Source organism: Mauremys reevesii, linkage group 22 (genome assembly GCF_016161935.1).
Source record: "Mauremys reevesii isolate NIE-2019 linkage group 22, ASM1616193v1, whole genome shotgun sequence".
Lineage (NCBI taxonomy): Eukaryota > Metazoa > Chordata > Testudines > Geoemydidae > Mauremys > Mauremys reevesii.
In genome coordinates, this window is record NC_052644.1 from 1,085,562 (window position 1) to 1,109,749 (window position 24,188).

At 70.7% G+C, this 24,188-nt stretch overlaps 1 protein-coding gene across 3 annotated transcripts in view; it reads right to left on the reverse strand.

Moving 5' to 3' along the window:
• Positions 1 to 4,920: 4,920 nt before the first annotated feature.
• Positions 4,921 to 24,188, reverse strand: part of SPTBN4 (spectrin beta, non-erythrocytic 4) — a 68,844-nt gene continuing 49,576 nt past the window's right edge. Inside the window, exons 20-36 of one of the 3 annotated variants that reach the window (XM_039510553.1) lie at positions 22,603 to 22,866; positions 20,378 to 20,602; positions 19,138 to 19,227; positions 18,390 to 18,668; positions 17,825 to 17,955; positions 17,537 to 17,741; positions 16,683 to 17,060; positions 14,122 to 14,366; positions 13,277 to 13,415; positions 12,252 to 12,336; positions 11,694 to 11,890; positions 10,613 to 11,280; positions 9,445 to 9,514; positions 8,226 to 8,500; positions 7,500 to 7,673; positions 6,967 to 7,009; positions 4,921 to 6,531 (exon numbers count right to left, since the gene is read on the reverse strand). In XM_039510553.1, the coding sequence (XP_039366487.1) occupies positions 6,370 to 6,531; positions 6,967 to 7,009; positions 7,500 to 7,673; positions 8,226 to 8,500; positions 9,445 to 9,514; positions 10,613 to 11,280; positions 11,694 to 11,890; positions 12,252 to 12,336; positions 13,277 to 13,415; positions 14,122 to 14,366; positions 16,683 to 17,060; positions 17,537 to 17,741; positions 17,825 to 17,955; positions 18,390 to 18,668; positions 19,138 to 19,227; positions 20,378 to 20,602; positions 22,603 to 22,866 (3,630 nt within the window). In that variant the 3' untranslated portion in view covers positions 4,921 to 6,369. Of the gene's footprint in view, positions 6,532 to 6,966; positions 7,010 to 7,499; positions 7,674 to 8,225; positions 8,501 to 9,444; positions 9,659 to 10,612; positions 11,281 to 11,693; positions 11,891 to 12,251; positions 12,337 to 13,276; positions 13,416 to 14,121; positions 14,367 to 16,682; positions 17,061 to 17,536; positions 17,742 to 17,824; positions 17,956 to 18,389; positions 18,669 to 19,137; positions 19,228 to 20,377; positions 20,603 to 22,602; positions 22,867 to 24,188 lie in introns of those variants that run through there. The other 2 variants (XM_039510552.1, XM_039510554.1) reach the window with 2 other exon arrangements.

Here is a 24,188-nt window from a genome sequence, read left to right on the forward strand (position 1 = left end):
ACCAGCCAGGCGCCAGATCGCAGCTGCCTGGCCCTGCGGGGCCGTTGGCTCGGCGACACCAGCGGCAGGGCTGCCAGGAACCGGCCCCAGCTGGGCGGCGGGTCATGGGGCAGGGGCTTGCAACGGCAAACGGCAGAGACCCAGGGGCAGGGCCCGGCGCCCAGAGCTGGGGCAGGGCCCGGCGCCCAGAGCTGGGGGCAGGGCCCGGCGCCCAGAGCTGGGGCAGGGCCCGCGCCCAGAGCTGGGGCAGGGCCCGGCGCCCAGAGCTGGGGCAGGCCCGGCGCCCAGAGCTGGGCAGGCCGGGCGCCCAGAGCTGGGGGCAGGCCCGGCGCCAGAGCTGGGGCAGGGCGCCCAGAACTGGGGCAGGGCCGGCGCCCAGAACTGGGGCAGGGCCCGGCGCCCAGAGCTGGGGCAGGGCCCGGCGCCCAGAGCTGGGGCAGGGCCCGCCCAGAGCTGGGGCAGGGCCTGGCGCCCAGAGCTGGGGCAGGGCCCGGCGCCCAGAGCTGGGGCAGGGCCTGCCCAGAGCTGGGGCAGGGCCCGGCGCCCAGAGCTGGGGCAGGCCCGGCGCCCAGAGCTGGGGCAGGGCCCGGCGCCCAGAGCTGGGGCAGGCCCGGCGCCCAGAGCTGGGGGCAGGGCCTGCGCCCAGAGCTGGGGGCAGGGCCTGGCGCCCAGAGCTGGGGGCAGGGCCCGGCGCCCAGAGCTGGGGCAGGGCCCGGCGCCCAGAGCTGGGCAGGGCCCGGCGCCCAGAGCTGGGGGCAGGGCCCGGCGCCCAGAGCTGGGGGCAGGGCCGGGCGCCCAGAACTGGGGGCGCAGGGCCGGGCGCCCAGAGCTGGGGGCAGGGCCCGGCGCCCAGAGCTGGGGCAGGGCCCGGCGCCCAGAGCTGGGGGCGCAGGGCCCGGCGCCCAGAGCTGGGGGCAGGGCCGGGCGCCCAGAACTGGGGCAGGGCCGGGCGCCCAGAACTGGGGCAGGGCCCGGCGCCCAGAGCTGGGGCAGGGCCCGGCGCCCAGAGCTGGGGCAGGGCCCGGCGCCCAGAGCTGGGGGCAGGGCCCGGCGCCCAGAGCTGGGGCAGGGCCCGGCGCCCAGAGCTGGGGCAGGGCCCGGCGCCCAGAGCTGGGGCAGGGCCCGGCGCCCAGAGCTGGGGCAGGGCGCCCAGAGCTGGGGGCAGGCCCGGCGCCCAGAGCTGGGGGCAGGGCCCGGCGCCCAGAGCTGGGGTCCCAGGAGGGCTGGGGGCTGGTGCCCAGGGCGGGGTGTCGGGGGCCCGGCGGGATTCCGGGGGCGGGGCTGGGCGATGTCCGGGGTCCCAGGAGGGGCTGGTGCCCAGGGCGGGGGCAGGGCCCAGCGGGCAGTCGGGGTCCCGTCCGGGCGGCCCCTCCCCCACTCGCCTTTTGCCCCCCACGTTGAGCTGGATCAACTCCGCGCTCGGCCGCGCGCTCCCGCCTTGCGCCGCCATATCCGGGCGGGCCGCGCGGGCCCGCGCCCCCCGCCGGGGACACGCCCACCCCGCGCGCTGATTGGCCCGGCCTCTCCCCAGGCCCGCCCACCCCGCGCGCTGATTGGCCCACGCCTTGCCCCGGGCCCGTCCACCCCGCGCGCTGATTGGCCCGGCCTCTCCCCAGGCCCGCTCACCCCGCGCGCTGATTGGCCCACGCCTTGCCCCGGGCCCGCCCAGCCCGCGCGCTGATTGGGCCCCGCCTCGTCCCAAGCCCGCGAGCACCGCCCCGTCCCACCTCTTAAAGGGGCGCTGTGGGGCAGGTCGGGGGACAGGCCCTGCTGACCTCTGACCCCCCCCCCCGGGGCCGGTTCGTGACGTTCAGGCTCGGCCGGGCCGCGGCCCCCCCCCGCGTGCCCCCCCCCGCCCGTTCCCAGGCTCCGCCCCTCGGGAATGTGCCCCTGGGTCCGAGCCCGGCCCCCCCCCGTGGCCCCCCGGGCCCGCGAGGCGGAGACCTCGGCCCCCCCCGGGGAGGAGGCTGGCGTCGCCCCCGCCCCCGGCCGCGCCCCGAGCAGTTCGCTCCCACCCAGACTCTCCGGCCGCACGGTGCCAAGCGCGTTTCCCGGCCGCCGGGCAGGGCGCGGGGTGGCGAGGACCCAGGGGACCAGGCGGGAGCCCACACAGCTCGATGGGGGGGGGGGTTACATTGCTAGAGTCACACGGAGCCCAGCCCCTGCCCCTCACCCCCGGCTTGGCCCCCGGCTCGGGGCGTCAGGGCCGGAAGCACGTGCCCACGGCGGAGCCCGGTTCCCAATCTCACGCCGGCGCTTGTCAGATCCTCACAAACCGCTCTCCGGTTCCAACGATTCACAGCCAGGAAAAAACAAACTCAGCCCCAGCCCGCACGCACCGATTCTCAGGAAGATTTTCTTTATACAGGAGGAGAAACATTATTTAGAGCAATTACACTATGGTACAAGCTCCCGGGCCCGAAAGAGAAAGCTGGGGCCGCAGCCAGGTGGGGAAACCAAAGGTGGACGTGGCTCTGGGGCACGGAAGTGGCTTCATCTTGATCCTCTCCCACGTTATTACAGGGAGGCTGTGGGTATAAAACAGGGTGGCTGGGGGGTAACACACAACCGAGGGCGGTTTGCATGGTGGTTGGACGTTGTACCGGACGCTGGGGAACACTTGGGGAGCCTTGAGGGCAGAGCCGGTGGGACATGCTCCTGCCCGGCAGCACAGGGCCCTGGAGACCTGGATCTGAGCGACCCAGCTCTGCTCTGTCTGAAGAACCAGCCCCAGAGATGGCAGGCGCCACCCGAGAGAGGAAACGCTGGTTCCACACCGGCCTCGTGGCCAGCTGGGCTCTGGCCCAATCCACGTCTATTTCTTTTGGAAGACGCCTGGTTCTCTCCCCCCGCGTTGGCCCCTGCCCCAGGCTACGTCCCAAAGGCTGGGAACCCGGCAAGGCGGCTTTGGCTAGCGCTGGGCCAACTCCCAATGGAGCGGCTGCTCAGCGTCCGTCTGGGCTCTGCTGGAGACGGGGGGGCTCATGCCCCAGGCCAGCAACCTGCAGGGGCAGCTCCTTGGAGCCATTCCTGGTGCTTTGCTCTCCAGGGCCCTGAATCTGGAGCCGGATTCCTGAAGCAATCGGCCCATGGGCCTGATCCCTGAGCAGCCCCTCCCAGGGCCCAGCCCGGCTCTGCCCAGCTGCGAGTGACTGCGGCTGCTTTGGGCAAGAACCAGCTGCCCCCTGCCCCAGAGCCTCCCCCCCATCCCCTTTATTGCATAAAGACGTGGGAGGAGCCCCTCCCCCCCCGGCTCATCCCGCTGGGCCCCATGCAGGCTGGGGCTGGGGGCCGGGCGGCTCACACACGTGCCGAGCCCGCACTATGGCTTGTTAATGGCACCGGAGCCCAGCCCCCAGCAGCCGGGACCTCGGAACTCTCGCCTGGCCCAAGGCAAGGGCTGGTCCCGATCTCCCGGGGCTCGAAGGTGCAGGGGCTGGGGGGCTGCTGCCTACCCAGGGGACAGGATCTCCACCGGGTGAGGGCTCCTGCTCAGGGGGGACACGTGGAGAGGAGCCGGGGGCTGCGCCTCCAGGAGACCATCCCCCTGTGCACGGGCTTAGGCACAAACCCGACACATGCGGGTGGGCTCGGGGGCAGATGGCTGAGCAGGCCCTGGGGGGTACAGAGGCCCTGGGCCCAGCAGCTCCACCCTTTGCTGTGCAAACCCCATGGGGCGAGCACCGTGCCCAGGCTGGCAGCAGCAAGCGCAGCCGGCTCCTGGTTGGGTGGCACGGCCTAGCTCCCTTTGCGAGAGGCCTGGCCCAATCCGGCTCCGGCCGCCGGTGGCAGGACAGGGCCGGGGCCGACATCTCCCCGCTCCTGCTGCAGAGACAGAGAGTGGACGCCGCCGGTCGCGTGTCCGACTTCCCAGGATGGCAATGAAACCCTGGCAGACCTCGGGCCCCTGGCTCCGCAGGAGGAGTTGGGGGATCCGGCCAAGCGCTGCCGATGCTGTTCTGACCCACATGGCAGAGGTGGGAATAGCAGGCCCAGGATGCTGAAATGTGAGCGTGCATGCACGAGAGCTGATGTGCAAGGGGATGCACGAGTGGGAGGTGGAACCAGGGGTTTGCTGGGGGGGCGAGCCTCAGACACCCTTCAGCAGCATCAGGGCCAGGGGCTCTGCGGGCATCAGGAGAGCCTGCTCCCCCAGGGGACGAGATGCCAAGCATGGGGCAGCAGTGAGACAGACCAGGCCAGGGGCAGGACTCCCTCTCCAAACCCCTGCCCCATCTGGAGCCATGGGCGCAGCCAAGGAGACGGCGGAGAGCTGGTGTCAGAACGGAGAGCTGCCTGCCAGCGACGGGCCAGGGCACGTTGGTCCTGGCACAGGCTGGGCCAGCCAGGACCACTGGGAAGGACTCAACCCCGAACTCAGCTCCCTTCCCCACGATCCCTGGCTGGGCTGAGGGGCGTGGGGGCCTGGGCTGGGCATTGAGGGGCCAGCACACCACTATATGGACCCGAAGGCCGACCCCAGCCCTGCCCCCTTCCCTCCCCAAATCCCAAGGCGTGGGCCAAAGCCAGAGCTGGGGTAAACAGGAGCCCCACTGGCTGCAGCAGCCAGCACCACCCCCACCTGTTTCCATCTCCTCCCACCCCAGACTCAGGTGCGAGCTGCCCACGCACGGCTTGCCAAGGGTGAATGGGCCCAGAGCGCCGGGAAACCCAGCGCTGCGTGTGCTTGGAACCGGGCCCCGTGCGACGGGCCCCGAGAGCCGTGCAAACCCAGCGCTGCGTGTGCTCGGAACCTGCCCCCGTGCGACAGGCCCGAGAGCTGTGCAGACCCAACACTGCACGTGCTTGGAACCTGCCCCCCGTGCGACGGGCCCAAGAGCCATGGAAACGCAGCGCTGCGTGTGCTCAGAACCCACCCCCGTGCGACAGGCCCCGAGAGCCGTGCAAACCCAGCCCTGCGCGTGCTCGGAACCTGCCCCCCCGTGCAACAGGCCCCAAGAGCCGTGGAAACCCAGCGCTGCGTGTGCTTGGAACCGGCCCCCGTGCGACGGGCCCCGAGAGCCGTGCAAACCCAGCCCTGCGTGTGCTCAGAACCCAGCCCCCGTGCGACAGGCCTGAGAGCCGTGGAAACCCAGCGCTGTGCGTGCTCAGAACCCAGCCCCCGTGCGACAGGCCCCAAGAGCCGTGGAAACGCAGCGCTGCGTGTGCTCAGAACCCGGCCCCCGTGCGACAGGCCCCAAGAGCCGTGGCAACCCAGCCCTGCGTGTGCTCGGAACCTGCCCCCCCGTGCAACGGGCCCTGAGAGCTGTGCAAACCCAGCGCTGTGCGTGCTTGGAACTTGGGCCCCCGTGCGACAAGCCCAAGAGCCGTGGAAACACAGCGCTGCGTGTGCTCAGAACCCGCCCCCCCAGGCGACAGGCCCCGGGAGCCATGGAAACGCAGCGCTGCGTGTGCTCAGAACCCAGCCCCCGTGCGACGAGCCCAAGAGCCGTGGAAACACAGTGCTGCGTGTGCTCGGAACCCGGCCCCCATGCAACAGGCCCCGAGAGCCGTGGAAACCCAGCGCTGTGCGTGCTCAGAACCCAGCCCCCGTGCGACAGGCCCCGAGAGCCATGGAAACGCAGCGCTGCGTGTGCTCAGAACCCACCCCCCCGTGCGACAGGCCTGAGAGCCGTGGAAACCCAGTGCTGCGCGTGCTCAGAACCCAGCCCCCGTGCGACAGGCCTGAGAGCCGTGGAAACGCAGCGCTGCGTGTGCTCAGAACCCGGCCCCCGTGCGACGGGCCTGAGAGCCGTGGAAACCCAGTGCTGCATGTGCTCGGAACTCGGCCCCCGTGCAACGGGCCCATGTCCATAGTGGGCTGAGCGAGGGCCAGGTGCCCGGTTCCCTTATGTGAATGACCGAAAACGCTTAACCCCCCGGGAAGCATCTGCCCGAAAAGCACCCCCTCCCCCGCCCTGAAACACCCAGCGGCTTCCCAGCCCGGGGAGGGATTAGAACTGCCGGGAGGGGGGAGGCTCCTGCGTGCCCCCCAGGGGATGAAATGAAGTGGCGAGGCCCTTCCCCACTGCACAGAGTCTCTGAGTCCGGTGGAGTTTCCCTCCCAGCCTCACGCGGTGCCGGTTTTGCATATATCATCCCGTGGCGAGGAGCCGGGCCGGCTGACCCGGGCTGGACTCCTGGCACCGAACGGCGAACAGAGTGGTGCTGGCGTCCTTCCAGCGCCGGGCTCCCCTCTCCCCATGGGCCCTGCTCGGGCGCAGCCTCCTGCAGCGGGCGGGGGCTGTCCGGGACGTGTGCAGACGGAGGGGCTGGCTTGGCGCGTGGCACGCAGGGACGCTGCAGACCGTGGGGCGGCGCGGCTCCCCTCTGCCCCCAGCACTCTGCCCCGGCACTGCCCTGGCCACCTCACTTCCTCCTGCCGGACGTGCTGGCCCGCCGGTCGCCCTCCCGCCGGGGGTTGCCTTCGTCGGTGGAGGAGGTGGTGAGCAGCGCCTGGCTCCAGCGGGCGATCTCGGCGTGCTCCTCGGCGGAGGCAGCCAGCGCCTGGAGCCAGTTCTTCATCTCCTCCTGTGGGACGGACGCCAGAGCCGCGTGAAACCCCAGCTGCTGCCACCCCCGCGCAGCCTCTGGAGGAGTTGGGGGGGCAGAGAATCGGGCCCCAGCCCCCCAATACACCAGCTGGCTGGGGTCACAGTGCGACTTGCTGGAGCGGCTCAGGAGCCAGCGTCCTGCCCCGACGCCCGGCTGGGAACGCTCGAGGTGTCCCGGCCACAGGGCTCGCGGGGCTCCCCGGCCAAGTGGAACTTCACCCAGTCTGGGGCCCGGAGAACCGGCGCTGCCCGTCCTCCAATCCGCGGCCCCCTGCCACGAGAGGCACCCGCCAGCTCTGGCAGGGGTCGGGTCCCCCTTGTGCCGTCTGAACCCCCAGCCCCCCTCAGCCACAGCAGCCTGCGGCGAAGCTCCCGGCCGGCCCCAAGGAGCGAGACCCCAGCCGTGTCCTACCTCGTCCTTGGCCTGCAGCAGGAACTCGTTCCCGTCGCTGGTCCTGGGGGAAGCAGGTGGCGTGTTAGTGTTGTGTGGGATTGGGGGGGGGACGTGCGAGGGGGGACGTGCGAGGGGGACGTGCGAGGGGGAGCGCTGGGCTGCAGGGGGGGGCTGCCTGGTAGATGATCCCCCAGTTGCCCCAGGGCTGGTCCCGGCTGAGCAGGACGCCATGGGGAAGCCCAGGGGGCTGCGTGCGGGGGAGGCCCAGGGCTGGGCTCGCGGGGGGGGTCCCGGATGGCAGGTGGCAGAGGGATGAAGGCTGCTGCCCTGCTCCAGCCCCACAACCCCAACTCAGCCCCCAGCGCAGAGCCCCTGAACCCCAGGGCAGCACCTGCCCAGACAGCCGCTGCCCCCCCAGAGCCCAGTGTCTCTGACCTGGGGGAGGGAGGGGGGCAGGTGCCTGGTTCTCCAGGGGGGGCAGGTGCCCGTTGTCTCCGGGGGAGGGGGGGCGGGGGGGGCTGGTGTCTCTGAGCCGGGGGGGGGTGACTCACTTGAGCTTGAAGACGTTCTTCTTCTTCTTGTAGTCAGTGGCCACGTGGCTGGTGGCCTGGTGCAGGGGGAGCGGCGGCTCCCCGCCGTGGGTGCTGCCCGACGCCTGCCCCTTGGCATCCTTGTAGAAGCCCAGGTCCCCTCTGCTCAGGACGCAGTACAGGTTTACCCAGGACCTACCAAAACAGAGCGACCCCGATGGAACGGGGCAGCCTGGGAGCCCCCTGCCCATCCAGCCGGACGGGGCAGCCTGGGGCCGTGGCCCCACAGCGCCCCGGGAGGAGACCCCTGCACGGGAGCCCGGCTCAGCTGGGCAGGGCAGGATCCCGCCCTCCACGCTAGGAGTGTAACGTAACATCTCGCTGCCGGGATCGGGGCCCAGACCCAGGCCGAGATCGGGGCCCCGTCGGGCCGGGCGCCGCCCAGACCCCGGCCGAGATCGGGGCCCCGTCGGGCCGGCGCCGCCAGACCCGGCCGAGATCGGGGCCCCGTCGGCCGGGCGCCGCCCAGACCCGGCCGAGATCGGGGCCCCGTCGGGCCGGGCGCTGCCCAGACCCCAGGGAGTCAGTGACAGAGCTGGGAACTGACCCCCAGACTCCTGGGTTCCAGCCCGGTGCCTGCCCCGCTGTGGGGGGGCTGCTCAGTGCTGGCCAGGGCAGGGGACCGGCTCCCCTCCCCCAATCTCCCCCCGCAGCCGCTGGGCCCCGCTCGCGGCCCTGGCCCCTCACCTGTTAGAGGCCTTCTTGTTGGGCGCCTCCAGCTCGTGCTTGCGGAAGAGGAAACCCTCCAGCTGGACGGTGTGGGTGGGGGGCGGGGGGGGCGGGGCACTCTGGGCCGGCGCCGAGCGGGACCGGCGGCTCTCCCCCGGGGGCTGGCTGGGGTCCCTGGGCCGCGGCCTCCTCCTGGGCTTCGGCCTGTCACGGGCCCGCGGCCGCTCCGGGCGCGGCGTCCTCTCGGGCAGCAGCTCGAGGCCGTTGGGCAGGCGAGCGGGGGAGTCGCGGGGCTGGGGGGGCAAAGAGCGCGTCAGGCGTGGGGCTGGAGCCCCCCACCCCCGCCCACCCCCCAGGAGACAGGCTCTGGCCCTGACCGCGGGCAGGGGGCCCAGAGCCTAAGCCCCCTTCGCGTTCCTCTGGGGCAGCTCTAGCTGACCCCTGGCCCCACGGCGCTGAGTGACCCGCTGGCCCCACGGCCCTGAGTGACCCCTGGCCCCACGGCGCTGGGTGACCCCTGGCCCCACGGCCCTGAGTGACCCCTGGCCCCACGGCCCTGAGTGACCCCTGGCCTCACGGCCCTGAGTGACCCCTGGCCCCACGGCGCTGAGTGACCCCTGGCCCCACGGCGCTGAGTGACCCCTGGCCCCACGGCGCTGAGTGACCCGCTGGCCCCACGGCCCTGAGTGACCCCTGGCCCCACGGCGCTGAGTGACCCCTGGCCCCACGGCGCTGGGTGACCCCTGGCCTCACGGCGCTGAGTGACCCCTGGCCCCACGGCGTTGGGTGACCCGCTGGCCTCACGGCGCTGAGTGACTCCTGGCCCCACGGCGCTGAGTGACCTGCTGGCCCCACGGCCCTGAGTGACCCGCTGGCCCCACGGCGCTGAGTGACTCCTGGCCCCACGGCGCTGAGTGACCTGCTGGCCCCACGGCCCTGAGTGACCCCTGGCCCCACGGCGCTGAGTGACCCCTGGCCCCACGGCGCTGGGTGACCCCTGGCCCCACGGCGCTGGGTGACCCCTGGCCCCACGGCGCTGGCCGCTCTCCCGAGACGGGGTGTCGGGGACCCCTGCTTCCTTCTGCAACCGGCCGCGGGGGCTTTCCCCTGCAGCAGGAGCCCGAAGGGGTTAACCCAGCTCTGCAGCCACGGGGCCGGATCCTCAGCTGGCGTAAACGGGCCATCGCTCCTCCGACTCTGCCGACTCGTCCCACCGGGCACCGCGGGAGACACTTACCGGGGCCGGCACCTGCGCCGTCGACTCCTTCTCCTGCAGCTGCTCCACAATATCCGCCAGCGTGGTCTTGCTGCCAGCGGAGAGAGAGGGTGAGACGCGCGGCGGTGCCGGGCTCTGGGAAACGGGCAGCCCCGGCGCAGGGACGGGTGGAGGGTGCTCAGCATCCTCCCCCACCGCCCCAGATTTCCGGGTGCTGCTGGGGGACATCTGGGATCTGACACAGGAAAACTCAATGGGGGTTTTTCATTTGGGTGAAAAGAAAATCAGTGGGATCTGGTGGGAACGTGGTGGGGAAGCCGGTTTCTACCCAACGTCTGGCAGCCAGGGGCCAAGCAGCCTCGGGCGCGGCCGATCTTCCCCCTCGGCCCAGGGCCCTACCGGTCGCAGGCCCCCTAGCCACGCTGGAAGCAGGTGTGGGCGCAGCTGGGGGGGTCTCGGTCCGTGCTGCACAGGGGCCTGGGACGAGCTGGGAATGTTCTTAATGTTCCCTCTGAATCCTGTGTTGGTGCCTCAGTTTCCCCCTCTGCAGTTCTTAAGTAGCCAGGTGGTGGATCAGGGTGTGTGGTTGCTGCAGAGCAAAGGGCCAGTGCACCTAAATGCCTGGCACTCTGTCTCCTAGCAACTGATGGCCTGGGCCCCCCCTCTGCAAAGGTGCCAGCTGAAGGTGTTGGAGACAAAGGGGTCAGGTGACCTCCTGGCCCGGGGAAAGGAGCTGAGCAGAGAGGAGGGGCTGGAGGGGGGGTCAGTCTGGAGCTGGCTGGGGACGAGGAGTGAGGGCAGACGTGGGGGTCTGGCTCACTGCCCCCCAGAATGGACCCGGCCGAGGGGTCCCGGTCTCTGTACCTACAAGCTCTGTGTTAGACCCTGTTCCTGTCACCGAATAAACCTCTGTGTTACTGGCTGGCTGAGAGTCACGTCTGACTGCGACGTGGGGGGGCAGGACCCTGTGGCCCCCCAGGACCCCGCCTGGGCGGACTCGCTGGGGGAAGCGCACGGAGGGGCAGAGGATGCTGAATGCTCCAAGGAGAGACCCAGGAGGTGAAGCCGTGGGAGCTTCTTGCCCTGCAGACAGGCTGCTCCGAGGGAGAGGAGGCTCCCAGAGTCCTGCCTGGCTTGTGGGGAGAAGCTCCAGAGCATCCCCGGGGACCCCGGGACACGTGACACTCACCCACTCCCTTTGGGCTCGTGCCGGGGCGTCTCCTGCTCGCTGGACTCCTGCCGCTCCAGCCGCCGCTCGTGCCGCTCCCGGCGCCTCTCCGCCTGCTCGTGCCGGGGCGTCTCCTGCTCGCTGGACTCCTGCCGCTCCAGGCGCCGCTCCCGGCGCTCCCGGCGCCTCTCCGCCTGCTCGTGGCGCAGCGTCTCCTGCTCGCTGGGCTCCGGGCGCCGCTCCCGCGGCTGCTCCGGCTGCGTCTCGGCCCGGCTGACCTGGGCCGGCTCCACCAGCACCGGGCCCGCCGCCGGCACTTGCAGGTGCTGGCTCAGCTTGGCCTCCAGCGTCTCCTCAGCCGCCGCCTTTGCCTCCCTGAGCCTCTCGGCGCCAGCGGCCAGGCCCTCCTGCATGCGGTCAAGCCGGGGCTGCAGCCGCTCCGGCTTCATCTCCTGCCGCACGTAGGCCACCCTGAGCTCCAGCGCCTCTGCGGGCTCCCCCGGGCCCCCGCTGGGCAGGGCCGGAGCCTGGGGCCGGCCCCGCAGCAGGTCCTGACGCTCCAGCTTTGCCTCGGCCTGGCGCAGCAGCGACGGGCCCTTGAGGCCTGGCTCGCTGGGCTCCCCCAAGAATTTGCGGCCCAGGAGTGGTGTGGCCGGCTGCTTGCTCTGCTCGGCCTTCAGCTTCTCCAGCTGCACGGAAAACGGGCTCTGGTTAAAGCACGGGGGGGGGGCCCGGACTCCAGGGTCCTCTCCCTGGCTCTGGGAGGGGAGTGGGGGCTAGTGGTCAGCGTGGGAGGGCTGGGAGCCAGGACTCCTGGGTTCGATCTCCAGCCAGTGAGATGGTGAAATTTTCTACCCCATATGGGGCGGATTGGGGCATGGCTGGGGGTGGATTAGGGAGTGGCCGGGGACCCCTACGCTGTGGCTGTTCCCTGCTCCCCAGGGCTCATGGGGGTGGATCGAGGCACCGGGGCCCTGTGCTGTGGCTGTTCCCTGCCCCCAGGGCCCATGGGGGGCGGATCGGGAGCGTGGCCGGGGTGAATCAGGGCCGTGGCCAGGGGGTGGATGGGGGGCGTGGGGGCGGATGGGGCTCCCCCCCGTACCGTGGTGAGGCGCCGCAGGGAGCTGAATCGCTCCTCCCAGGTGGTGGCCGCCTTGCGAAAGGCCTCGTGGCGCCGGATCAGCTGCTCCACCTCGTCCACGCTGCTGCCCAGCTCGCGGCTCTTCAGCAGGGGCTCCTGGGCCGTGAGCCAGGCGTCGGCCACCACGGCCTCCTGCGCAAACTGGTGCACTTCCAGCACTGGGGAGAGCGGGGGGTGAGCACGTGGCCCCTCCAGCTCGCCCCTCGGGGGGGCCACACACCAGCACCCCCATGGGCCCGGCCACGGAACGCCAGGGGGCTGGCACAGGGCACACGGCAACTAAGCCAGGAGAGAACCCAGGAGTCCTGGCTCCCACCCCCACTCTAACCACTAGCCCCCACTCCCCTCCCAGTCCTGGCTCCCAGCCCCCCCCTCTAACCAACTAGACCCCACTCCCCTCCCAGAGCTGGGAGAGAACCCAGGCGTCCTGGCTCCCGCCCCGCCCCCGGCTGTAAGCAGTCGCCCCCACGTTCGTTACAGGGGCCGTGCCCGGCCTGGGGGCGGGGGCCCCGCACTCACTTTGCTGCAGCCACTCCCAGTGCTTGTCCCACTTGTCGCTCAGCTCCTGCTTCTTGGTCAGCAGCTTCTCCAGGTGGCCCCTGATCTGCAGAGAGATTCGTGTGTCTGCCAGGGCCTGCGCACCCCACCCCGCCCCCGCCCCATCCTCAGCCCCGCCCCTGTCCCTCCGCCCCGCCCCCAGCCCCGCCCCTGTTCCCAGCCCCGCCCCTGTCCTCTGCCCCACCCCAGCCCTGCCCCAGCCCTCATCCCGCCCCAGTCCCCAGCCCCGCCCTCAGCCCCGCCCCTGTCCCTCCACCCCACCCCAGCCCCGCCCCTGTCCCCAGCCCCGCCCCTGTCCTCATCCCGCCCCTGTCCCCAGCCCCGCCCCTGTCCCTCCACCCCACCCCAGCCCCGCCCCATCCTCGTCCCGCCCCAGCCCCGCCCCTGTCCCCAGCCCCGCCCCTGTCCTCATCCTACCCCCAGCCCCACCCCAGCCCCTGTCCCAGCCCCTGTCCCTCTGTCCCGCCCCAGCCCCGCCCCAGCCCCATCCCAGCCCCAGCCCGTCCCTCCTCCCGCCCCCAGCCCCGCCCCCGTCCCACCCCCTGTCCCTCCTCCCGCCCCCAGCCCCGCCCCGTCCACCCCAGCCCGCCCCTGTCCCTCCTCCCGCCCCCAGCCCCGCCCCGTCCCACCCCCAGCCCCGCCCCTGTCCCTCCTCCCGCCCCAGCCCCGCCCCTGTCCCGCCCCAGCCCCGCCCCTGTCCCTCCTCCCACCCCCAGCCCCGCCCCTGTCCCTCCTCCCGCCCCGCCCCAGCCCCGCCCCTGTCCTCCTCCCACCCCAGCCCCGCCCCTGTCCCTCCTCCCGCCCCCAGCCCCGCCCCGTCCCATCCCCAGCCCCGCCTCAGCCCCCGCCTCAGCCCCGCCCCGTCCCACCCCAGCCCCGCCCCTCTTCGCCCCATCCCCAGCCCCGCCCGCCCCACCCCAGCCCCCGCCCCAGCCCCAGCCTCCCTGTCCTCCGCCCGCCCCGCCCGTCCCCAGCGCCGGCGTTACCTCCTCGGCCAGGGGGCTTCTGTTGAGCGCCAGAGTCTTGCCCAGCTCCACGCAGGCGGCGATGCTCTGGCTCCGGGCTTCGATCTCGCTCTTCAGCCCCTGGTGATAGTTCATCAGCACCTCCACCGAGGAGACGTCCCTGGGGGCAGACGGGGCAGGCCTGGCTACGGGGGAGGATCCAGGGCCCCGATCCTGCCCTCGGATCCACACCGGGGGACCCCCCCAGCCAGCCCCATCCCCACCGGGTCCCCAGCCCTGGACAAACCTCCTCCCTTCCTCAGGCACCCGGAGGGGAGAGTCCGGAGCCCGGGGTCTCTGCCCCTTCCTGCCCCCAGGAGCTCTGCCACGGCGTCCGGGGCAGGTCCCACACAGGGCGGCCACTCATCCGACGGGCCGGAGCCTGGGGGGAGAGGAGCCTGCGCCGGTGACAGAGAGAGAGAGGGCTGGCTGGCTGCTGCAGTGCGGAGGGACGCAGCGAGGGATGGAGGGACGCTGCAGGGCGGAGGGATGGAAGGATGGAGCGAGGGAGGGACGGAGGGATGCAGCGAGGGATGGATGCTGCAGGACAGAGGGATGCAGCGAGGGATGGATGGTAGGAGGGATGGAGTGAGGGATGGAGGGAGGGACGGAGGGATGGAGCGAGGGATGATGGATGGAGAGCTGGAGCGAGGGAAGGATGGTAGGAGGGATGGAGCGAGGGAGAGATGGAGGGAGGGAGGAGGGATGGAGTGAAGGAAGGAGGCTGCAGAAGGTGCCTCCCTGCCTGCCTGGCTACCGCAGGCCAAGGGCTGCTCTGCACCGACCAGTCTGAGGCTCCCAAGGCCAAGCCCCGGTGGCCCCGGTACCTGGGCTTCTCGCCGGCGCCGATCTGACAGATGACGTCGTCCATCCAGGAGACGAGGTCGCGCACCAAGCTGGTGAAGCGCATCTTGTCCGTGGTGGTGGTGATCTGCAGCCGGCACGCCTCGCACGAGCCCAGCAGCTCCTTCCACGCCCGCAGCACGTCCTGCTCCTTGGTGGCGATGGCATCGGCGTTCTCCCCGGCATACACTGTCCGCAGCTGGGCCGCCCCCTCCTGCAGCTGCCGCACCTGCTGGGGAACGGGGGCTGAGCAGAGCGGCCATGAGGCTGGGCACGAGGATCACTGCACCTGGCACTGCAATGCAGCTGCTTCTGGGGTGCGGCGCGGGGGCTGGTCAGACAGGGCCCCGGGGCTGAGACGCGTCCCCTCTGGGGTGCGGCGCGGGGGCTGGTCAGACAGGGCCCATGGCCGGGGCTGAGACGTGTCCCCTCTGGGGTGCGGCGCGGGGGCTGGTCAGACAGGGTCCATGGCCGGGGGCTGAGACGCGTCCCCTCTGGGGTGGGGCGCGGGGGCTGGTCAGACAGGGCCCCGGGGCTGAGACACGTCCCCTCTGGGGTGGGGCGTGGGGGCTGGTCAGACAGGGCCCATGGCCGGGGGCTGAGACGCGTCCCCTCTGGGGTGCGGCGCGGGGACTGGTCAGACAGGGCCCATGGCCGGGGCTGAGACGCGTCCCCTCTGGGGTGGGGCGCGGGGGCTGGTCAGACAGGGCCCCGGGGCTGAGACGCGTCCCCTCTGGGGTGCAGCGCGGGGGCTGGTCAGACAGGGCCCATGGCCGGGGGCTGAGACGCGTCCCCTCTGGGGTGGGGCGCGGGGGCTGGTCAGACAGGGCCCATGGCCGGGGGCTGAGACACGTCCCCTCTGGGGTGGGGCGCGGGGGCTGGTCAGACAGGGCCCATGGCCGGGGGCTGAGACGCGTCCCCTCTGGGGTGCTGCGCGGGGGCTGGTCAGACAGGGCCCATGGCCGGGGCTGAGACGCGTCCCCTCTGGGGTGGGGCGCGGGGGCTGGTCAGACAGGGCCCATGGCCGGGGCTGAGGCAGCGTCCCCTCTGGGGTGGGGCGCAGGGGCTGGTCAGACAGGCCCCGTGGCCGGGGGCTGAGACACGTCCCCTCTGGGGTGCGGCGAGGGGGATGGTCAGACAGGGCCCATGGCCGGGGGCTGAGACGCGTCCCCTCTGGGGTGGGGCGCGGGGGCTGGTCAGACAGGGCCCCGGGGCTGAGACACGTCCCCTCTGGGGTGGGGCGCGGGGGCTGGTCAGACAGGGCCCGTGGCCGGGGGCTGAGACACGTCCCCTCTGGGGTGGGGCGCGGGGGCTGGTCAGACAGGGCCCATGGCCGGGGGCTGAGACGCGTCCCCTCTGGGGTGGGGCGCGGGGGCTGGTCAGACAGGGCCCGGGGCTGAGACACGTCCCCTCTGGGGTGGGGCGCGGGCTGGTCAGACAGGGCCCGTGGCCGGGGCTGAGACACGTCCTCTGGGGTGGGGCGCGGGGGCTGGTCAGACAGGGCCCATGGCCGGGGGCTGAGACGCGTCCCCTCTGGGGTGGGGCGCGGGGGCTGGTCAGACAGGGCCCCGGGGCTGAGACACGTCCCCTCTGGGGTGGGGCGCGGGGGCTGGTCAGACAGGGCCCGTGGCCGGGGGCCGAGACGCGTCCCCTCTGGGGTGGGGCGCGGGGGCTGGTCAGACAGGGCCCCGGGGCTGAGACACGTCCCCTCTGGGGTGGGCGCGGGGCTGGTCAGACAGGGCCCGGGGCTGAGACACGTCCTCTGGGGTGGGGCGCGGGGCTGGTCAGACAGGGCCCGTGCCTCTGGGGTGGGGCGCGGGGGCTGGTCAGACAGGGCCCATGGCCGGGGGCTGAGACCCGTCCCCTCTGGGGTGGGGCGCGGGGGCTGGTCAGACAGGGCCCGTGGCCGGGGGCTGAGACGCGTCCCCTCTGGGGTGCGGCGCGGGGGCTGGTCAGACAGGGCCCATGGCCGGGGGCCGAGACGCGTCCCCTCTGGGGTGGGGCGCGGGGGCTGGTCAGACAGGGCCCATGGCCGGGGGCTGAGACGCGTCCCCTCTGGGGTGGGGCGCAGGGGCTGGTCAGACAGGCCCCGTGGCCGGGGGCTGAGGCAGCGTCCTCTGGGGTGGGGCGCGGGGCTGGTCAGACAGGGCCCATGGCCGGGGCTGAGACGCGTCCTCTGGGGTGCGGCGCGGGGCTGGTCAGACAGGGCCCCGGGGCTGAGACACGTCCCCTCTGGGGTGGGGCGCGGGGGCTGGTCAGACAGGGCCCGTGGCCGGGGCTGAGACACGTCCTCTGGGGTGGGGCGCGGGGGCTGGTCAGACAGGGCCCATGGCCGGGGGCCGAGACGCGTCCCCTCTGGGGTGGGGCGCGGGGGCTGGTCAGACAGGGCCCGTGGCCGGGGGCTGAGACACGTCCCCTCTGGGGTGGGGCGCGGGGGCTCGTCAGACAGGGCCCCGGGGCTGAGACACGTCCCCTCTGGGGTGGGGCGCGGGGGCTGGTCAGACAGGGCCCGTGGCCGGGGGCTGGTTCCCCCCCAGCCCCTCACCTGGCTCACCAGCACCTGCACGTCGTGCTCGAAGGAGCTCAGCACCCGCTGCAGGGCCCCGGCGGAGCTGCGGGACTCGTGAGCCGCCACCTCCGGCAGCCGCTGCTTCTTCTCCTCGATCTGGGCCAGCAGGTCCTTGCAGTCGCTGAAGAACTTGTGCAGCTCGTGGGAGGCGGCCAGCATCTGGGCCCGCGTCTCCATCAGCTCCAGCAGGTCGGCCCAGGCCTCGTTCACCCCGTCCTTCCACTCCGCCATGGTGGCCGCGTCCACGTGCCCGCACTCGATCAGCTCGTCCACCATCTGGTTCACGGCCGAGAGCCGCTCGCTGCCCGTGCTGCCCGTCTCGCTGGCGAACGCCGTGAACTTCTCCTGCAGCAGCTGGGGGGCGAGCGCACGACACACAGACCCTGGCACGGTGCGCGGGCGACGGATGGCACCGGACGCAGCCCTGAGCCCCGCCGGGGGGGGTGGAGCGCAGCACGTGGCACGGAGACCACAGGACGGGTACAGGGCGTGGCACAGACACAGCATCCAGCCGGGCACAGGGCATCCGGCCCAGGGGCATGGGGAACAGTCAGCCCAGTCTGGGGGCGTGCGCCCCTGGGGGGCGCTGGGCGGGGGCGTGTGCCCCTGGGGGGCGCTGGGCGGGGGCGTGTGCCCCTGGGCGCTGGGCGGGCGTGTGCCCTGGGGCGCTGGACGGGGGCGTGTGCCCTGGGGCGCTGGGCGGGCGTGTGCCCCTGGGGCGCTGGGCGGGGCGTGTGGCCCGGGGCGCTGGGCGGGCGCGTGCCTGGGGCGCTGGGCGGGGACACAGCCCGGCGCGGATCCCCCGAGCCGTCCGCGGGCGCCTCGCTCACCGTGACGTGCTCGAAGTCCTGGCCCAGCTCCGGCGACCCGGCCACCACCTCCTTCTCGGCGATCCAGTGCTCCAGGTCGTCCACCTCGCGGCTGAGCTGGTAGAGCCAGTACTGCTGCTCCAGCCCGGCCTTGCGCTCCTCCGCCAGGTCCTTCAGAGACACGTAGAGCCGGTCAGCCTGAGACTGCCGCCTACTTATCTGTTCGCTGGGCAAGGACACAGCCTGGTCAGTGCAGAGAACCGCGCCCGGCCAGTGGGGCAGGGGCGGGGGGGGCAGGCGCCCACCTACCTGTCGGGGTGGCCCAGCTCCAGCAGGGCGCGGCACTGGCGGGACAGCTGGGCGACCGTCTCCTCGTAGTTCTCAATGCTCTGCTCCAGCAGCAGGTGCTTCTTCAGCAGCTGCAGGGTGCTCTGCTCGTCCTGGGGCGGGGGAGGCAGCTGGTGTCAGCGGTGGGATCCGAGCCCAGCGCCCGGTCGCTTACGGGACCTGTCCACCGTGCCAGGGCACCGCCAGCCCCCAGCTCCCGCTCCTGGGACTCCCAACAGCCCAGGGGACAGCGACCCCGCTGAGACCCCTCCCCTGCCCCACAGCACCCCCCTGGGGCCAGCACCCCCTGCTGAGCCCCCCACCCGCAGCACAGCGCCCCCTAGTGCCGCCGTGGGGTCAGCCCTGCCTGCCAGGGGAGAGCGCCCCCTGCTGAGCCCCCCACCTGCAGCACAGCGCCCCCTAGTGCCGCCGTGGGGCCAGCCCTGCCTGCCAGGGGAGAGCACCCCCTGCTGCGCCCCCCACCTGCAGCACAGCGCCCCCTGCTGCCCCCGCCCCGTCCCAGCACAGCGCCCGGCCCCGCCCTCACCTTGCCCTTCTCCTCGCTCATCAGCAGCAGCTCCTGCTCGCCGAGCCAGGCCTGCACCTCGCCCACGTCGGAGTAATACTGCTCCACCTGGTAGGTGGCGTCCAGCAGGTGCTGGCGCTGCTCCGTCTGCTCCTGCAGCGCCCCCCACAGCTCCCGCAGCTTCTCCAGCAGCAGCCGCACCCCGGCCACCTCGGGGCTCTTCATGGAGGCCAGGGCGCCCGCCCGCTCCAGCACCTCGGCCACCCGGGGCTGGTGCACCTGCAGCTCACGCCGCAGGTTCTGGGGTGGGGCGAGGGGGGCAGGGTTAGGGGCGCCCAGTCACACATACCGAGGGGGGGTCTCGACAGCCGGGGCCCCCAGCACACTGCAGACAGGGACTGGCCCCCATGGGGTCAGTGCTCAAGACACAGAGAAGGGCAGGGGCTGGATCCCCCCAGTGTCACACTGAGCCGGACTCAGAACCCAGGAGTCCTGGCTCCCAGCCACCCCCCTCTAACCCCTGGACCCCACTCCCCTCCCAGAGCCAGGCACAGAACCCAGGAGTCCTGGCTCCCAGCCACCCCCCTCTAACCACTAACTCCCACTCCCCTCCCAGAGCCAGGCACAGAACCCAGGAGTCCTGGCTCCCAGCCACCCCCCTCTAACTACCAGCGTCCACTCCCCTCCCAGGGTGGGCGAGAACCCAGGGGTCCTGGCTCCCAGCTTGCGATGCTGTGGGATCCCAGCGCTGGGTGAGGACCAAGCCCACCTGGTTCTTCTTGATGAAGTGCTGCACGGCCTGCAGGTTGCTCCCGGGATCTCGCAAGGTGGCGAGCGGCAGCCGGTCCTGGACCCAGCTCTGGAGGGAGATGGGACAGAGCAGAGGAGCCGCGGCATGAAACCTGAGGGCCGGGCCCAGGCCGGGCCAGGGTGAATAAAGCAAAGACGAGGGAACGGCCGTGCCTGGATCAGACCCTGGGCACCAGAACCCGCCCACCTGGGCAAATCGGGGTCACTGCACTGGCGTCACCGGGGCCAGATCCCCCCGGTGTAAATCAGGGTCACTGCACTGGCGTCACCGGGGCCAGATCCCCCCGGTGTAAATCAGGGTCACTGCACTGGCGTCACCGGGGCCAGATCCCCCCGGTGTAAATCAGGGTCACTGCACTGGCATCACCGGGGCCAGATCCCCCCGGTGTAAATCAGGGTTGCTCCACTGGCGTCACTGGGTTCCTTTGTAATCTCTTAGTAGCCACATCACCCTTCCTAACATGAATCCTGCCTGACACCCCCTGGACAGCTGTTGGGACGAGGAAAGGCCCGTGGGTAAAGCCATCCCAAATGGCCAGCTGGCCAAGAAGAAGCGAGAGACTTGGAGAGACGCAGGAGACAATCAGAAAACGTCCCTTGTCTCTGATGCTCACAAGTCAGCAGCATCGACAACCCCAGGGGTGAGGCAAACACGCCCCCCCCCCCCCGAAGGCGAGACACGGAATCAGAGAAAACAGCAGAGAACCCCAAGGTTAACTGTGTGTGTGTGTGTGTGTGTGTGTGTGTGTGTGTGTGTGTGTGTGTGTCAGAGAGAGATTAAAGGCATATGCTACCTGTTGTATTTTCAATAACGGCGGCGTGTTGCCTTTTCCCCAGAGAAGGATCCCATACGCTTCTTATACGCATGACAAGATCCCCCCGGTGTACATTGGTGTCACTCCACTGCAGTCACCAGGGCCAGCCCCTCAGCTGGTGCAAATCCGTGGTGCTCTGCTGATCTCCGAATGCACCAGTGCCTGGACCCACAGGGCCCCACCTCGCAGGTGTGGGGCCGATCTGACGCTGCTCGGGCAGCCGGGAACTCCGCCTCCACAACCCCCTCCATCCCTGGCCTTTCCGGTGACTGGGGCTCTAACCGGGCCCCTGCCGGCTGGGAGGAACCGCTCAGCTCCTGGAACCGGGGCAGGGGATGGGAAGCTGCCCCCCCCCACCCCAGCAATCCCCCATCCACAACTTACGATCTCATCCTCCAGGTCGTGGCAGACCTGATGCATCTCCTTGGAAGCCAGCAGGATCCTCCTCCTCTCCTTCAGGGGCTCGATGAGGCGGACAATCTGCGTCCCCACTGCGTTCTGCTTCTCGTCCACCGCCTCCTTGGTGGCCGGCTCCAGCGGCAGGGAGGCCAGCTGTGCCTGGAGCTGCCCGGCCTCTTTGTACCACTCCTCCATCTGCGACTCCATCGTCTGCGCGCGCGGGAGAGAGAGAGAGACCGCGGAGGGGTGAGGGCTGGGGCCGAGCATCGTGGAGCAGCAGCAAGGCTGGGCGCTGGAGGGAGGCAGGGGCCGGGCGCGGCGCAGGACGAAGAATGATCACACGGGGCCCTTCTCACCTCGACCGTTACGAGCCTCGTTCTTGCTGGAGAACGGGCCTCGACTCCCAGCCCGGGACGCTAACTGCAGACAGGAGCCCCGAGGGGCGATTGACCCACGGCCGGCGCGTCAGGCCCTGTGTCGCTGCCTGCAGCCAGCGGGAGCAGATCCCCGGCCCGTAGCGCCAGGGGGCCCGACTCCCAGCTGCTCGTCCCCCCACACCGGCACGCGGTGGGCGTGAAATGCTTCCCCTCCGCTCTGGTGGTGTTTTCCACCCGCCCTGCGCTGGCGTGGCCGGAAAGGGGGCAGGCAGCGGCGGGTGGGACCCATGGAGCTGTGCTAATGGGCGTCCGCTCGGGATCTGGCCCCGCCGCTCCGGCCGCCCCTCCCTGTGAAATCGCGTCACGGGGCTGTCCTCCCGGGGGAGCAGCAAGAAGGGACCCGGCCCGGGGGGGTTCCCACTTCCCCCCGCAGTCCCCTTTTCCCCTCCGCTCTCGAGCCCCGATCCTGCCTCGGCGGCCGCGTGGGTCTCCCCTGGGCGGCGGCTGGAGAAACGCCACCTGGACTCATGGCCAGTGTCTCCCCGATCTCCCTGGCCTGCGAAGGTCCCCTAGACGCACCCCGGGGCCAGGGCCCTCGGCAGCAGGGGGGGGGGGCTTTGAAACCCACCCATCCATCAAACCCAATGCTCTGACCCCCAAGTAGCCCCCCCCCACCCCGGACACTACCGGGAGGACAGGCAGGGCTCAGCGAAGCTCTGAAAGCTACAAATGCTGCAGCCCCTTTCCAAATACTGCCCCCCCCAGCCCCGACTGCCAAAGCCTGACCCCCCTGCAGCACACGTCAGCCTGCCGCCCAACCAGGACCCCTCAGCCAGGTCCCCCTGGGGGGCCACGAGCTTAGAGCCCAGCTTGGGGTTCCTGCCTCTTCCCAGCCAGCCCAAAGCTGAAACAAAACCCTCCAGCCGACTCACTCCCCTCCCCCCGGCCCTCCCCCCGGCTCCTCCTCTCCCTTTGTCCAGCTTCGGGGCAAAGGTGTCACCTGGCCCCACCCGCCTTCTGGCTCAGGTACCGTCCCTCACCTAAAGTCACCCCCTGCTCTCCCCTCCCCCATGCAGACAGCCCCAGTAAAACTAAATGACATTCCCAGGTCAGTCTGCCCCACTCCCCACCCAGAGCCAGGGAGAGAACCCAGGAGTCCTGGCTCCCAGCCCCCTGGCTCTAACCACTAGCCCCCACTCCCCTCCCAGAGCCAGGAGAGAACCCAGGAGTCCTGGCTCCCAGCCCCCCGGCTCTAACCACTAGCCCCCACTCCCCGCCCAGAGCCAGGGAGAGAACCCCGGGGTCCTGGCTCCCAGCCCCCTGGCTCTAACCACTAGCCCCCACTCCCCTCCCAGAGCCAGGGAGAGAACCCAGGAGTCCTGGCTCCCAGCCCCCGGGCTCTAACCACTAGCCCCACTCCTTCCCAGAGCCAGGAGAGAACCCAGGAGTCCTGGCTCCCAGCCCCTGCTCTAACCATCAGCCCCACTCCCCTCCCAGAGCCAGGAGAGAACCCAGGAGTCCTGGCTCCCAGCCCCTGGCTCTAACCACTAGCCCCCACTCCCCTCCCAGAGCCAGGAGAGAACCCAGGAGTCCTGGCTCCCAGGCCCCCGGCTCTAACCACTAGCCCCCACTCCCCGCCCAGAGCCAGGGAGAGAACCCAGGAGTCCTGGCTCCCAGCCCCCCGCTCTAACCACTAGCCCCCACTCCCTTCCCAGAGCCAGGGAGAGAACCCAGGAGTCCTGGCTCCCAGCCCCCATGCAGCATAGCCACGTGCTGGGCTTGGAGTCACAGGTCCAGCCCCCTCCCTGCTGGGCCCCGCCCGCCCAGCCCTACCTGCAGTTTCTTCAGCTGGTTGTTGACGGTGGCCAGGCTGGCGCCAGCATCCACAGCCTGCAGCTGCCCCTCCATGTTCACCAGCCTCTTGTCCAGGTCCGCGTAGCTCTGCACGAGCTGCTCCGCCTTGCTGGCCTCGAAGAGCTGCTGTGCCCTGGCCTGCGCCGTGCCCTCGAGCTCCAGCCAGCACTGCCGGACCTCCTCCAGCTGCTTCTTCACCGAGCCGGCCAGCTCCGGCTTCTCCTCCAGGAGCTGCTGGCCTTCCTGTGCGGGCAGAGGGCAGGGTCAGCGCCACACGCGCCCTCCGCCGCAAGCCAGGCCTGGTGCTAAGGCTGCGCGGGGGGCTGGGGTCCTGGCCTGTGAGCTCAGCGGGGCAGGATTTCACCCCCTGGCGCCCAGAACCGCCAACGGCGCCTGACGCCTGCCTGCGCCTGTCCTGGCTTTAGCAATGCAGGTGCAGGCCTGTATCCCCCCTGCACCCCCCGCCTGAACCCAGCCCGGCCCTGCAGCAGGTGACGGTGACGGTGACGGTGCACCCATAATGCTTCACAGGAACATGCCAATGAGGGTGAAGATATAGCATCTGGAATATGCTCCATGCGAAAGGCTCTGGTGAGGGGTCGGGACAAAGCTCCCGCCACGGACCAGGCCTGTATCTGGAACTGGGAACCCTGAGGCCTATTGTCATTATGCAAAGTGGGGCCACGAATGGTGGCAAATTGGGTGTAAATGGCTGTTTACTCCCAACCCTTCCTGGGAGTCAGGCCGGAAGGATGGAGGCGGAGGGGGGGGGGTCCCCACAGGACATGTGACCATGTCACCTGGTGCTGGAATCCATCTTAAACCTGGGGCTGTTCCATTGAGAAGGGGGGGGCCCAGAGAGCCAAAGGATTCCCGCCTTGGGCCAAAGCTGTAAACGGGGGTGGAGCAGAACAAGGGGGCTGCAGCCATGAGAACCCCCCTAGGCACCACCTGAGCTGGGCTAACAGGGGCTGTTACCGGGGAAGGATCGGGCCAGGCTAGGGAGGAGTCTAGGCTGGGAAAGACGCGGATTGGAGCATCTCTGAGGGGGAGATTTACCTGGATTCAGTTTCTTTACGTATTAGGCTCAGACTTGCGTGTTTTGCTTTATTTTGCTGGTAACTTACTTTGTTCTGTCTGTTACTTGGAACCACTTAACTCTACTGTTTATACTTCATAAAATCACTTTTGTTTATTAATTAACCCAGAGCAAGTGACTGATACCTGGGGGAGCAAACAGCTGTGTGTGTCTCTACCAGTGATACAGAGACCGGACAGTTTCTGAGTTCACCCTGTCTAAGCTTTATACCGAGTAAAACGGATTCATTTGGGGTTTGGGTCCCGTTGGGAGCTGAGTGTCTGGGTGCTGGAGATAGGTGACCTGCTGAGCAGTTTTTGGTTAAAGTCTGGAGCTTTGGGGCGTGATTCACACCTGGGGCTGGGTTGCAGCAGGCTGGTGCGTCTGGCTCAACCAGGCGGGTTCTGGAGTCCCAGGCTGGCAGGGAAAACGGGCTCAGAGGTAGTTTCAGGGTCTCGGTGATCAAACGCGTCACAGTAACCTTAGT